Source organism: Tympanuchus pallidicinctus, unplaced genomic scaffold, assembly GCF_026119805.1.
Source record: "Tympanuchus pallidicinctus isolate F22 unplaced genomic scaffold, pur_lepc_1.0 scaffold7, whole genome shotgun sequence".
Classification (NCBI taxonomy): domain Eukaryota; kingdom Metazoa; phylum Chordata; class Aves; order Galliformes; family Phasianidae; genus Tympanuchus; species Tympanuchus pallidicinctus.
Window position 1 is genome coordinate 26086451 of NW_026294791.1, and position 15002 is coordinate 26101452.

Here is a 15002-nt window from a genome sequence, read left to right on the forward strand (position 1 = left end):
AAAAATAAACAAACAGAAGGATCATTTTAACTAAATTCTCATCAAATTCTTACCATACTAAAGCACTTAGAAAAGAAGCTACACTTAATACTTCTGGGTTGTTATCTGATTCAAGCACAAGCTTACCAAGGAACATCAACACCAGCCAATGCAGGAAAGCCTTCCTTCCCTCACCAGGTCAGTATGCTACACAACATCCTTCAAAGCTCCTAAGGAGATCAGTGTTACAAAGCATAATTATCCCAATCAGATGCAGCACAAAGCTACAGTGCTTCAGCCCTGGAAACTCTTTCATCTGGAAGGCTTCACGGTAGTTGGAATGCATTATTCAGTTGTATGTCAGAAAATCACAGGCCTTAATTAGAAATGCCATATGCTCCCTTTCAAAAGACACTAACGTCAAATTTCAAAATAGAACAGGGCAAAGGGTGGAGAATAAACAGTTTTAAAAATCTCTACTTCGTTTCCATTCTGAAGACTTTTCACATGCTCTGATCTATGCAATCCCTTCGGTATAAATTAAGGAAAAAAGAAAAGAAAATGGATCCTGGGAGGAATTTTTAGCTGTACAAATTCTTCCCTGAAGCGTGCCTTTTTCCCCCCACACTGTATAGCATCTATAAGCCAGCAGCATTAGCCAAAGCAGTTTTATCCTGTCTGATTCTGCAGGGAATGCAATAGAACCCTTCCTCTGGATGTATCATGTATTTTTCTCTTGGTTTTATGTCCTGCCCTCTCAGAAGCTCTCAGATGCAAATCTGAATGCACACCTCAGCAGAACAGGAGGACAAAGATTGGCAAGGAAGCAGATTGGTGTGGCTGGGTTGTGAATGCGTGCAACACACGTGGCCCCTGAGGATATTTACAGCCAATAATGTCTCTTTTTTTAACGCAGTGCACGCTCTTACTTTGTGCATGGACATCCCACAAAACAGCTGCCTAAATTCCAAGTTTCACTTTAATGCAAGCCCAAAGAATTGAATTTAAATAGCCAGCATCACTCTGCATGGTTACAGCACAGAATCAGAGAATATCTTGGGTTGGAAAAGACCTCTGGAGATCACTTGGTCCAACCTTCCGCTCCAAGCAGCTCTAGTTAGATTAGGTCACTCAGGGGCTTGAGAGTAAGTGGAGTCTTGAAGATTGTCAAGAAAGATGATTCCAGAATCTCTCTAAACAAACCGTTCCACTGCTTGAACAATGATTACGGCTTAAAAACATCCCATTAGGTAATTAGAATTCCCCACACTTGATATCTGCTGCCTCTCGGCATGTCACTGTGGAACTTTGAGTAGAGCATGGCTCCATCTTCAACTCCTGATGCAGTGCTTGTAGATAACAGTAAGGTTCTCCTCTGGATAAGTTTTGTTTCCCATCCTCAATAAACACAGTACCTTTAAATTATCCCAGCACAGTATGTGCTGCAGCCTTCTGATCAGCCTGGTGACCTTCACTGCAGTGTCAGCATCTGTCTGGTACTGTGCAGCCCCAAACTGGACACAATTTGCATGAGAGATCTTGAAGCCTGTACAGATTTATCACTGGGGCTGGGGAAGGAACTACCTCATCATTCATTATTTGAGCAGCCTATTTTGAAGAGGGCACAGAGAGTTGCACTTTAAGAGGCCCAGCGCTCATTTCATCTATTAAGTTAAAATCCTTTACTGACCAGGCTCAACTATAACATTTTTCTGCCTTTAAAAGACAGACTCCATCCTGTAGAGTGCCCTTAGAAAGACCTTTTACCATTCCATGAGAAATAAAGCTGGGCTCTTTATACTTGGTAACTAACCATTTGGAAAACATTTCCTGACGTGCTCTGCCTTCCACATAGCAGAGGCATAACCTGAAAAGCTACTTTTAGTGGGACAAAACCAGAATAGGTTTTGACTACCTCCCAAGACCACCGTGGAGCGTTCAACAAGCCTTACAAGAGAGCTCAGGTAGGTTATCCAAGCTGCTCTTTTTTCAACTTGACCACAGAAAACACAGGCCTGGATCACACAGCCCCCTGCAGACACTTGTTAACAGACAGACTTCCAGTTACTCCCCCAAGTTCATTCCAAGCCCTTCCTACTGTAGCTCGTGGTCTCACCTCTCCCAGTTCTCAATGCTTTCTTTCTCCAACTTAACCAATTGTTTTTTCTCCTAAACCGAGTAGACAATTTTAAAAACAATTTTAACATATCTCACGTTAAAAAAGAATCTGTCTGCCCATTTCTTCTCTCAAAAGACACGTCCTCAGTGCCTCTGCTCATTGCTGACTACTTCCTCCAGCCTCTCTCCACTTTATGTACGTATTTATGTATGTATTATGTCTGTGTTTTCCCAGTGAGCCACGTTCAAACAAAACACCAAGACCTCATGTGTCCAGTACAGAAGAACCATGCAGATGCTCTCTCTTGATCATAACCTAGCATCTCACAGGAATAAAACACACACACACTTGCAAACAAAGTCTTGGCCTTTTCCTTCCCTTTATGTATTCTGACAGCACCATGCTATCCTCCTGTACCTCCTCAGGTTCCTGGCAGACTTTTAGGAAAAAGCAAGCAGCTTTGTGTATCAGAATTGTTCATTTTTGGCATAAGGGAATAGATGCCAGTTAAGAACTCTTGCTCCTGTCAACAAAAAAATAGGTGTTAAGTAGGCTTGAGTGTTTATGACCTTGTTATTTTATTTTTTAACTGCAAATGAGGGGGATTTGGTTGGGTTTTTTTCATTTTTCTTAAAAGTTACCTTTAAAACCACACTCTTCTTTTATCCCTGTTCGAAACAAACATTACAGATACAGACAGAACTAACTTTTGAGAAAGCAGCTCTGCTCCCCTTGAAAGAAGCCTACTAGATCACTTGAAGTACAGCAGTGCTTTAGAAGTCAGACTAATATGTTGACACAAAATGCAAATAAATTAGAAAACTACAGTGTTGATACCAAGAGTTCAGCACACAAGCAAATAAGTACAATCTAAAGTGAGTGAAAACGCATGAGTATAGCAGAAAAAAAAAAATGAACAGGTGGGGTGTGAAGAAGAAAAAAGGATTTTTAATGGGTTTTAATTGAGAAGCTGTTACAAGTGAAATAAAGAGTAGGTGGAACTGAAAAATAATACACTTGGAGCAGCCTGAGCAGGGCAGCTTGTAGGAGAAGGAAATTAAGTTGTAAAGATAGGTGGGAATAGAATGGGAGTAATTCAAAAATGAGGAGTTCGATCATTATGTAGGAGAAGAACAAAAATGAAGGGAGGGGTGACGTTGGCAGCGTATCATCAGGGCAACAAGATAGAGACTTTGTGTGGAATCATTCCATACATTAGAAATGAAAGACGATCATGAGAAAGGCCACAAAAAAAGCAAGTTTCCATTTATAAGGCAAAAGGAAATTATACAGAGCACGAGCTATAGTTTTGCCAGGGAAGACAAGAGGGAAACAAAGTTTAGGTCATAGAGTTGATTCTAATATTAAATAAAGCAGACTTTCAGAAAGATTCAAGTTATCAATGCATTACAAAATATTCTGATGAAGGTAAAAAGCCTCAAAATGCCTTTTAAATCATACATTTATGAAATGACGATCCTCAGAAAATTTACAACAGGAAATTAATCAAATACAGCACGTTTCCTAAGTCAGAAGGAAAAATAACGATCAGCATCAGAAAAAAAAAAGAGATTTAGAATATAAATGAAGAAAACCTGCACTGAGTTCTGTTCACAACAGAGTTCTGTTAGTATTTGAGTTACATAAAAGACTTGAAGAAAATTTACGTCTCACTGCTGGAGTGCACAGAGAGCAAACACAAAAATGAAAGCCTGCATCTGATAAGCACTGAAAGAAGTGGAGGAAATCATGCCTGTCCTTCACTGCCATTCACATTCAGCCTGCACACAAGAACAGCTCTCACACAAGTAATGCAGCCTGTGCAGTATCTCTCAGCATCTACATCTCCACTTTGGAACAACCCCATCAATGCAGTGAAATGACTAGCCAAGCTGCTGTTTTCTTCTCAAAACAATAAAAAATCCCTCAGTTCCACATCACACCTATGTTCGTACATAGGCACCGACTTACTGTCGTATAACAAAATTAAAATTCACAGCAGTAAACCTCAACTCTTCATCCAAGTCTGAGTGCAGAAGCGTGCAAAGATTTTACCCTTCTGTAGCAAATACACAAGTGGACCACTACAACATCTCTATATGCGATGTAAAAGTGCCTGAAGCTGAATAAAAGAGCTTCAGTTCAGTAGTTTTGCTCCCACACAGATGACAAAGCCAACTCAGCGCTGCTCAGCGGAGGTATTCTTGTAAATACAAACATCTTCCACATGTACTGTGCTGTCTGAAAACTGACATCCTCGAGAACATGCAAGAAAAAAAATCAAGTGTGAGATGCTGTCACAGTTCTAAGACAATGCAACTCACCATTCAATGCGACTCAGCTTCAGCATTTGCACATTAATTCCCTATTCGATATTTACCTCTAAAACTGAAATGGAAAACTGGGGAATCGCAGGGTTGTTTCCATTTCACGTACAACCTTGCAATTTCATCACAATCAGTACTTCATTTGAAACTGCAGAAATGTTCCAAGTTGAAGCCATTTTAAATATTTGCCTTTTTAATGGAAAGTCCATACTTGCATGAATAAATGTGAATATGGTTGTAACTATCAATAACATCTTCCATCATCCAGTGCAAAATAAGAAAAGTCCTCTGCATCTTTTGTTTGCTAAAATATACATTAACAAAGTGATCACATCCCATCTAACACAACAATTTTAATAACAGAAGTTAACTCCTAAGGCAAGACAACCCAAGACAATGTACAGTGCAGTCCATCAGATGACATCAAGACTGTTTCCATTTGGAAGTTACAGATTCACATTTCTTCAAGCACTTGTGTTTTAAGAATCTCTCTGACAGAACTTCAAGCAAAGGTTAACTAGTATCTGTCAAACAGAAAAACAGCTTAATAAATGTAGGATTTGTTAAATTTTAGTTCACTTTCATGGCATTAACAAAAATACTCCAAAGCAGATTCAGTGTCATCTTGTTTAGGGCCCAGCATTATTACTCTGTGTTTTGAGATAATACAAGAAACATTTCCTATGAATTCCATAAAGTTATTTTTAATATGGGTGAAAAAGCAGAGTTGATTATTTCCATAGTACTAATGTCATTCTTCTCACTCATCATCTTCGTTTGCTCACATTCTCCCTGATCATAAGCCCTATTTTATCACAAAATACTTTGAATAGCTCTACTAACTCCTAAAATGTCACCTCCTCTATTCTTCTGCCTTTTCAGTTCCTGAGAACAGCTTCTAACCACTCACAACTTTTGACCCAGCATCTTAATTTAGCCTCAACGATCAGCTCTGATCACTTAGCATTGCCCACTCCTCAATCACCCTACCCATCCAGTCTTCCTGGGCTGCCCAAAAAACATTACTACCTCAGATCTCTTTGAAGCTTTCAGAGTTCCTCTATCTTTTCATTTTCACAGTCAAATTTCACTATCTCCAAAGTCAATTTCCATACCTCACACATTAATTTCTCTATTGTTTAATACTTCCCTTTGTACTTAAGAGCTGAGGCAGATAGAACACAGAGGAAGCATTACCTTATTTGTTATTTCTTCTCTTCTGCTGCCCTTTCCTACTCCTACAGCTTGATATTTATGTAAACTTCTCCTTACTAAAAGAGAAAATTATTCAACTCCAAACACATCTCACTAGGCCTCTTGCTGGTACTGCGTTGTCAACTGGATCCCAGCTGTCAGAAATGAAGCATCTTTGAACATCAAGAAATCTACTGTTGCAGTAAATAAAACCCACAAACATTACTGCATTCCTGGAGGTCATTTCAGGTGGTTCTAAAGCCCGTTTGCAACTCATCCTCCATCTTCTTTCCAGAGACTTGGTAAGCACGTTAACCTTCACCTAACATCAATTACCTGTTTTGGAATGTGTGCTAAGTACCCTGTGTTTACTCTGAGTCTAATGGATAGCTTGGGAGAAGAGTTAGTAACCAGGCACTTGAGACCACATAAAACATAAGCAAAAGACTTCAGCTTACTTGCAGTCAGTTTAAAGACTCTGGAAACACAAAGTATTTTGTGGTTCTAAACACAACTGCTCTTATTTACAATGACCCTTAACCTCTTAACAGCGTTCTAATTGAAGACAAAACCCAAAAAGCTGTCTAGTATTCTCCTGCAAAGTTTGATTATTTTAAAAAGAAAAAAAACATTAGAGTCATAGAAAGGTCAGGATTCCATCTATCATCTAAGGAAGGCTTCCTGCTAAAAGAAGCCAACTTATTCTTCCCCTTTGTATGCTCTCCTTGCAAATCCTTCTGCCAGAAAGAACTTTTCTCCAGTGCTTCGGCTCACAGAATAACTGAGGAGGATCAGTTCAACCAATAGTGCTCTGCACTTCTTACCAGGTCATACTCAGAATTCCATGTTAGCAATGCAGTTTTCTGCTTATGGATGAAAATTGATACTTAAATCTTTTTTTTGAAGCTTTTCCAGAAAGCAAGAATTTTCTCATCAGATATTTAATTCTTTTAAGCTTAAACCTGAATTTAAGAGAACATTTCTTACTAAGGAGTGTACTTCAGAGTCCAGATTTTGACAAGGAATCACTAATATTAATTAATGTTTTTAAAAATGCTATCTCCAGAGCAGTGAACCTTAGATGGCAGAGTTGCCAGAAATATCTACTACACTATAAATAAGTAAAAAAAAAAAAAAGTTTACCTACAAGATCTCTAAGCTACTTCACAATCTTCGCAAACGTTAGTTTTCAACTGAAAAAACTATGTAAAGAAAGAAGCTAAAATGGAAAGAAAAAGAAGAGTAAAAGCTAAGAATAATATACAGGGAAAATATGTTTGGCCTTTCATTAAAATAAAAAGAACAAGAATATTGAAAAAAATGCCTTCTTATGAAGATAACCTTTATTCATATACTCACAACATATGACATCTCACCAACTGTGTGCACGGAGTACATAGAAAGCAGGTAAGTTACAAATGGGTCATGCATTCTCACAGCGTTACACAAACCAAACTTGAATGCAGTGTTTCTAAACTAAATTAACGTTCTCTACGAGTGCAGTATGTGCCTTTAAATATATATAAAAAGAGAGAAAAATCCTCAATATCTGTAAATAGGTACGGCAGCCTCTGGTCTATCTAATATTCTTTATAATGCAAACTTGCCATTGGAGCAAGCAGAAAAAAATCTACGAGGCCAGAGAGCCTTAATATTAAAGAAAAGAAAAAGCTTTCTTCCAAGGCTAAGACTGTAAACTCAAGGTTTTTTTTCCATCATCATAATTAGTACCCTGAAAAGAAAAAGAAAGAAAAAGAATGAAGAGATTTATTTAGAACAACTGGCAGTGACTCATTTAACCTGCATATCCACTAGGATAGATAACTTCTAAGCAGATAGTTCTAAATGCAGTTTCCATGAGAACAGAGTCACATCATGGTATTTTTATGTCTTCTCTTAGGATGTAATCCACATTTATAATACGGAAACCAGCATTAGGAAGCTAAACCAAAGTTAAACTTCGGTTCATGCCTCATATGAACTCACACCCTATAATAAAATATAGCTGCTTTGTAATAGCACCACGAGGACAATAGCTTATTATTAGTTATAACTAATTAAGCTATATTCATCAAATTCTACAATAGCATTTTTACTCTTCTTGGTGAGAAGAAATATGGAGGGGGAAAAAAAAAAAAAATCAAGTTATTATTTGAGTCCTATCCTATCTAACAAGCTCTAGAAAGCATTCTGACTGCCAGTGCACAAACATCCAGCAGGGAAAAGAATACCCATAAATGTTGAGCTTCACTACACTGAACCAAAAGACCCAAAGGTCAATCTGAAATAATTCCTGCTATAAACAGTAAGGCATTCTCAAGTAACAATTTAACACAAAAGTTGCATTCGAGATAATGTTATTTTTGCTTTTTAGAATTGATAATAGAATGACAGTGATAGTCAACAGCCACCCTGCCGAATTCAAAGATCAGTTAGCTATGTTTTTTTAAGCATGGTGTCACCGTGGATTAGGGTTTTCTGGTTTGTAAACAGAAAGGAGTAAATGTATCTGCTGCTCCTGTGTTAACCACAGGGTTCTGACTCCCACTGCATAAACTGATATTCAACTATTTACAATCAAGTATGAATCTAGAAGGAATTTTTCCACTGTAATAAGCAAAACTTTTTACAGTACTGACAGAACAGTGCCAGAAATCTCAAGTGTAACTTCATAAAACTGTCACGAGTTCTGGAAGGTTGGATGTCCTAATGAAAGAAGGCCCCTTGAGAGCCTGTTCTGAAGGCTATAAGCCAACCTTCAGGTACAAAGGGACTGCAACAGGCCAAGGGCTTCCAAAAACAAGAGAAAAACTCTGAACAACCATTAGCCTTGGAGGAAGAAGGCAAATACTACGTGTCCATTGACAGCAGCAATCCACAATGCACTCGCCAACTGAACCTAGAGGTATTTTGATTTGTAAGTGTAAAAAAACTCATAATCACATGCTTGCCATACAGATGATGGGCAGCAGAATTCCCTTTATGAGACTGTTACCCTGTTGGTTCTTTTCCTGCACACAGGCATTTACAGCCAGCCATTCCAATGCTATTCTTTAGCAGCACAAAGGCAAATGGCTTCCGATCAGATGAAAAACACTCTAGCAAAGGTTTTCTACCACATTAGCAGAGCACAAGTATAGTAGTAACAAATTTTGAAGCATACAGAAAAACATCAATGTATAGTCTGATGCTGCTATTAGAAGAACTCTAAATAATAGGGTTGGCAAAAATACTTGCTAAAAAAAAAATTGCTCAACAAACTGCCGCTAGAAGAAAGTTATGCGTGAACCTGCTGCCCAGAACAGCTGTATTTCTATTAGACACAAACAGGAAGAATTGAGTAAGCAATCAGCAAAAATATCATGGTACTGTCTACAGAAACTACAAGTGCTTGCTTATTTATTCTTACCTTCTTCTGCTTCATCTTCCTGGGATGATACAGGGCCCCCTCCACTTGCTGGGCTCAGCAGCTGCTCTTCTCTTGCAGACTCTCTCTGTAGGCTGGCAACTTCATAAATGGGATCCCCAGCGCTGGTATGGCTTTTTCCTTCAGACTAAAGCAAATAGGTGCATTTGTTAGGACCCCCCATTGACAATTCCAACTCTAATAGTATGCCAAAATCAACCGAAAACACACAAATTTCTTACTGCAGCTAAATAATAGTTTGGGCAAGACTGCCTCAGACTCCTCTGCAATGGCATATGTAGGCTGGCTGTAACATACAGCTATGTTTCTCTTCTGAGGTTTATGGTCCAAAGATGCAAATAAAAAAAAAAAAAAAAAATTATTTCCAATGCTGTCTCTTCGCTTCCATTTTAATTACCATGCTCAAAAACCTTTCCCATTTAAATATAGAGATGAGGGCAAGGAGAAAATGCAGCAAAATAAAAGATGAGAGAAGAAGCAGGGAAAAAAAAAAAAAATAGGGTAACCAACATAAACACAGAAACAGGAATCAACTGTCTTAGAGGAAAAAGTTAAGGGTTTTAGTAAGTAAAGAGAAAACAAAGCAACAAATCCTAATGCTTTTAAAACCATAAATTGAAAAGCTCTTTACTGTTTTACTCAAGCAAAAACAACAGAACAATTTAGCTTTATTTCAGAGTAGAATCTGTAATACAGTCCTTTCAATTGACTTCAATAACCTGACAGTTATCTATTTGAAATATATATGCGTGTATTATATATACATACAAACTACCTATACATTACACACACATGTACATATAAGCTTGCATGTCTGTGTGGGTGTCTGAAGGAACTGCATATATGTGTCAATCTAACAAATTAATTACCTTGGCAATTGGAGAGCCGTGCTTAACTATACAGAACTGAGGGCAGAGCATTTTCCCTAGAAAGCTCTTTGTTCTGTAACAGCAGCTTTTATTCTTTTCACCTGCCTTTTTGGGAATTCAATAACTCCCAGGGCAAAGTTGGGGAGCGAGGAAAAATGGTTTTAGTTTTACTTTCAGGTGGAAAAGTTCAGAGTTTAATTTACCTCTTTTGCATTCAGTGGACATTGATGTGAAAAAAGGTACCAACATCCCAGTGGGTGCAGCAGTGTGAGTTATTAAAGGAAAACCAACAGTAGCTTTTCCTGTGAGCTCCAGCTCTGGAAACAATTATTATTCAGTGACATGCAGTGATTAATATACTCACAGAGAGTTACACAAAATTGAAAACTAATGGTTGTAGTAAATGAACTAGAACCAAAACTCTGTTTTCTTATTTGTGTTCTTATCTAATCAGTTCAAATAAGGTAATTTTCTGAGGATATTAAGAACATCAAATTATCCATGAAAATAAAGGAAACAGTCTCAGAGTGTATTCAATTAGATTCAAATGCAAAATTAGGAAGGATTTGGAAGACAACGTCATATCACCCTTTGCTGGAGATGAACTGCTGAACAGAACTGGCATTTCCAGCAAGCTGCTGACACTGCTAAGGTACGTAGCTTAAACACTTGCACTACTGCAGCTTTCACAGTTTTGTACTGATGAATCCCACTCTATTTCAAAGACATTAATCATTCAGATCTGCCTCCTTTAAAGCTGATACTCCCAGAAGCAGACAGTCACGGGGCTCCAATTAGCAGCCAGTTTTGCTGACTGAACTTCTCAAAGTGCTTAATGAACTTTGGGATGAAGGCATAAATATCCTGTATTTTCTTTTAAACATTCAGCAGGATATTACAGCCATTATCCCCGTTTTACTTTCACAGAACACTTTTATCATGCAATTACAAAGTACTTGACTAAATTGATACCTCCGAGTGTTATTCACCATCATTATCTGTAGCTTTTATTTGAGCAGGAGTAAGGCATGAGGTACTATGGATTTTGCTGCAGCATACATAAATGACAAGTTTTTGGTGCCTTGCACGTGCTCTGGTTGACTGCAAGAGCCATCTGTACATAACACAAGTAACTCTGCACCATTATAGCCATGATTTTACATCCGAAGGTAAACTATAGCCCAGGATTCGTAGTCCTGCACAGAGAAGCCACCTCTCTTCAGAGCAGATGTTACCAACTTGCAGTTCTGCTTAAATCCAACTGCCTTCTCAAACAGTGTCCAAGTGGCTGATCCCAATGCCACCTGCATAGCTGCTTTCAGAGGAGGCACAGTCCCAGGGGATGGGCTCTCATAGAGCTACGTGCAGGAAGAGCTGCTGCAACACAAGCTGTGCAGCCAGTAACTGGATGAATAAACAGTCGCTACAGCTCAACCACACCGATCGTACCATCCGTAATCTGAGCCTCATCTGGGAGAAAGTTTAACAAGATTAAATATGTTCCTCTTCTCAAAGTCTGCACAACAGCTTCTCAGGATTCTACAGGTGTAAGAAAAGCTTGTGGATTTTAGGGAGAGAAGGCAAGCATGTTTTGTCACATTATAAGGGGCGAGAAAGGAAAAAGAACACATCCGTATTACTCAAAAATGATATAGTTGTAAATGATTCACTGGAAATCTTAGTTCATTATAAATGAGTATCAAACAGTTGAGAATGCAGCATCTTCAAATGCATTTTCCTTAAATTTAAAATGTAGATACTCTCAACATTTGCATATAAGAGGGAATTTAAGAAAATGTGAGAAAACCAAGCTACTGTGCTAATTTCTAGAACTACATAAAGAGCATTTCATGAGATTTACTTACTAGATGTTAAACAGTTACTATTTTTCTGTATACCATGTACACAGCCTGTTTTTCAAGACCCTTTACTGAGCCGCACAGAAAGATGAGAATTAAAACGTTCACACTAAGCTCAGTAGAATGAAATCACTCCCATTTGGTTTCATTAGTCAAAAGTGATGGATCATTATTCCAATGCAAACCACACTCGTAGCCTCTGCCACTCATTTTTTGAGCTGAAACTCCAGCATAAATCTTTGGAGAAAGCAGGTCGATGCTCTCTGCATAAGGATGCAGCTGTACACCACCCAACACTGATGATGGGAAGACGTACACACCATGCATTTCAACCCTGCACTGCTCACAGCACTGGGTCTTTAGCATTCTGTTCAATAGGGAGCTATTCTACAGCCATTACCAGATGAGATGGATATAGCATCTCTCAGTGCTTGAGGAAGTGATAAACGCACATTAATCGCACAAACACAGGACTGGGAAAGCTAACAGAGGGAGTACACTACTATGCATTAAGCTTCATCTTCCTCACTTCTCCCCTCCATAGAGCGGGGTGTTTTTGTACACCTTCAAAGTTAAACTCCAAGGAACAGACAAACAAAAGAACTTCAGACAAATAGCATGCAAAAAACACTTCTTTACTCTTCTTTCAACATTTCCTAAGGTTACAGTCACCAGTATGAACAACACTAACTTACTCATTGAAACAACAATGCCCCTGCCCTTCACTGCCAAAGGGCAGTGAAGGATGTGAAGTTAGTGCATTTTATCCATTCATCAGCAAGCATGAGTGTGAAAACAACTTCTCCATGTGTCTGAACTTGCTTTTTCCAAACAATTGTTCATGTACCTCTTTTGAAAAAACACAGAGAAGCTCACCTCCTCAGATACCTTGAAACAAACTCAGCAATCAGCTAACTCCTTTAAACCACTGCCTTTAATTGATTACATCCTTACAGATGCATACGTTCAGATTTTGAACCTTAGTACCCAGGATTTCCTTTTGTTAGATACCAGTTACTCATTGTAAAGTCAGCTAAAGCCATTTCCTGATTTTACCAGTCAAATGGACTTGCTTCAAATGTCTGCACATAGGTCAGATTGTAGGAAATTATGGAGAATTCAACAGATGTCTAAAATTGTTTCAGCCCACAAAGCCAATCACTTATGATACATATAATGATGCAGTTTACAAAGAGCACTGAAGAACAATACATGCTACCTAATTACGCATTTAATCCTTTCAGCAATAACTAGCTCTAGAAAAACAAATCTACTGAGACAAAGGTGTCAACATTATAAAGGCCAAATTAAAAGAAACAAAACAAACATTCCCAGCACCAACTTCTGTTTAAAAAATGAGCACGCAATACCTGTTTCAGCTTCATATAGAAAGTTTCTGTGAAGGTTTTCCTGCTGAAGTACCAGAAGCGTTCGTTGGCAGGATACACGCGCACGACAGTCTCCAGCAAAAATCTCACTGGCTCTACTACTTCAGTAACAACCATATCCACTGCCACAGTCATGTACACACGCTTATCTGAAACACAGAATTAAGTCACGTACAGAAGAAGTTGGCAAGAACAAATTCTTTAAAACAATAAACAAGTGAGCTGCTGCTCAAATTGAAAACTAACTCAAAGGAACACTCTAGATCCTTGTTTATCTCCATGTCCATACTCTGTCAGTTATAAGGACTAGGAAGGACATGGAGCTGTTGGAGAAGGTCCAGAGAAGGGCCATAGAGATGATCAGAGGGCTGGAGCACCTCCACCATGGGGACAGGCTGAGAGAGCTGGAGTTGTTCATCCTGGAGACGACTCTGAGGAGACCTTACAGCAGCCTTCCAGTGCCTGAAAGGGCCTACAGGAGAGCTGGGGGGTACTTTTTATAAGGGCAGGTAGCAACAGGAAAAGGAGAAATGGCTATGAATTGGAAGAGGGTAGATTTAGACTGGATATTAGGAAGAAAGTCTTTACTGTGGGGGCACTGAAACACTGGAACAGGCTGCCCAGAGGCTGTGAATGCCACCTCTCTGCAGGCATTCAAGGCCAGGCTGGATGGGGCAACTTGGTCTGGCAGGAGGTGTCCCTGCCTACAGCAGGAGTTGGATCTGGATGGACTTAAAGGTCCCTTCCAACCCAAACCATTCTATGATTCTATGACTAAAGAAGTTTCACCTGCCCCTTTCCCATTCTATGGGTCAGATGGTCTTTGCAGAAGCAGTATGCAATGCTATTTTTTTCTCCCTTTGTACCTAAGCATAATTCAAAGTAGAGCAAAATACACAATCAACCAGAAGATGAAGCAGAAATAGTTCAAGTGTATCTTGTAGATTTAGAACGCAAGAAAAAGATTGTGCCTTTTGAAAACACTTATGAAATGTAGCAACCACCATTTGAAACAGAATTGATATCCTCCAGCCAGGAAGCACAGCTTTTTGAAATAAACACTGAACATCAGGCTTTGAACACCTAGGCTCTCACGTTCTCAGGCCAAAGAGGCAAGCAGGCATTTAAAAACTAAATACACGTTTAAAAACTAAACACAACAACACACACAAAGTCATATCCTATAATGGAAACTGTGTCAAGCTTCACAGCAAGTAGTTTCACACAACAGTCTACATGCTACCAGAAATAATGTGATTTGAAAAACCAGCAGGAAAACAGCAACACTGACTGCATACCCTTAGATGTGCTTTTATGCCACTGATGGGAGCTCTGCCTTGGAACAGGAAACAGACTCCAGATTTGCATTAGAACTTTATATCACATCAGAGAACATCAATTCCAGCAACAAGGAAGTGTGCTGTAAGTGCAAGTGCTTCTGTGCATCACTCCTTCAAAGATGAAGGTCATGTCATGCTACTTGTAATCAGCTCACCTCCGAGTTAAAAGAAAAACAACAGCTACGTTTAGGTTTTATACTACTCTGCTGGTTACTGAATGGGGAAAACTACTGTGTGCTTAGGGAGCAAAAATCCTGATAATCAGGGAGCAGGAACATAAGGCCAAACACCAGCTTATATCTCTAAACCTGCAACACATAACGTCTACATACAATTATTCACATTTCTGTGTTGCATATGTACGTACAGAAAAGTTCTGTTTCCAGTCACAGATGCTCAGAGCATGATGGTGTATGTACTCAGACATATACATCCTGATTCCCAGGAAAAAATACATGCATCAAACTCAGGTCATATAAAAAACACATAAGTTAGATTAA

At 38.9% G+C, this 15002-nt stretch overlaps 1 protein-coding gene across 4 annotated transcripts in view; it reads right to left on the reverse strand.

Moving 5' to 3' along the window:
* Positions 1 to 15002, reverse strand: part of RABGAP1L (RAB GTPase activating protein 1 like) — a 199972-nt gene that overhangs the window by 157041 nt on the left and 27929 nt on the right. For all 4 annotated transcript variants that reach the window (XM_052666174.1, XM_052666175.1, XM_052666173.1 and 1 more), the window contains exons 10-11: positions 13145 to 13311; positions 9029 to 9173 (exon numbers count right to left, since the gene is read on the reverse strand). In XM_052666174.1, coding sequence (XP_052522134.1) covers positions 9029 to 9173; positions 13145 to 13311 — 312 coding nt within the window. The remainder of the gene's footprint in view (positions 1 to 9028; positions 9174 to 13144; positions 13312 to 15002) is intronic.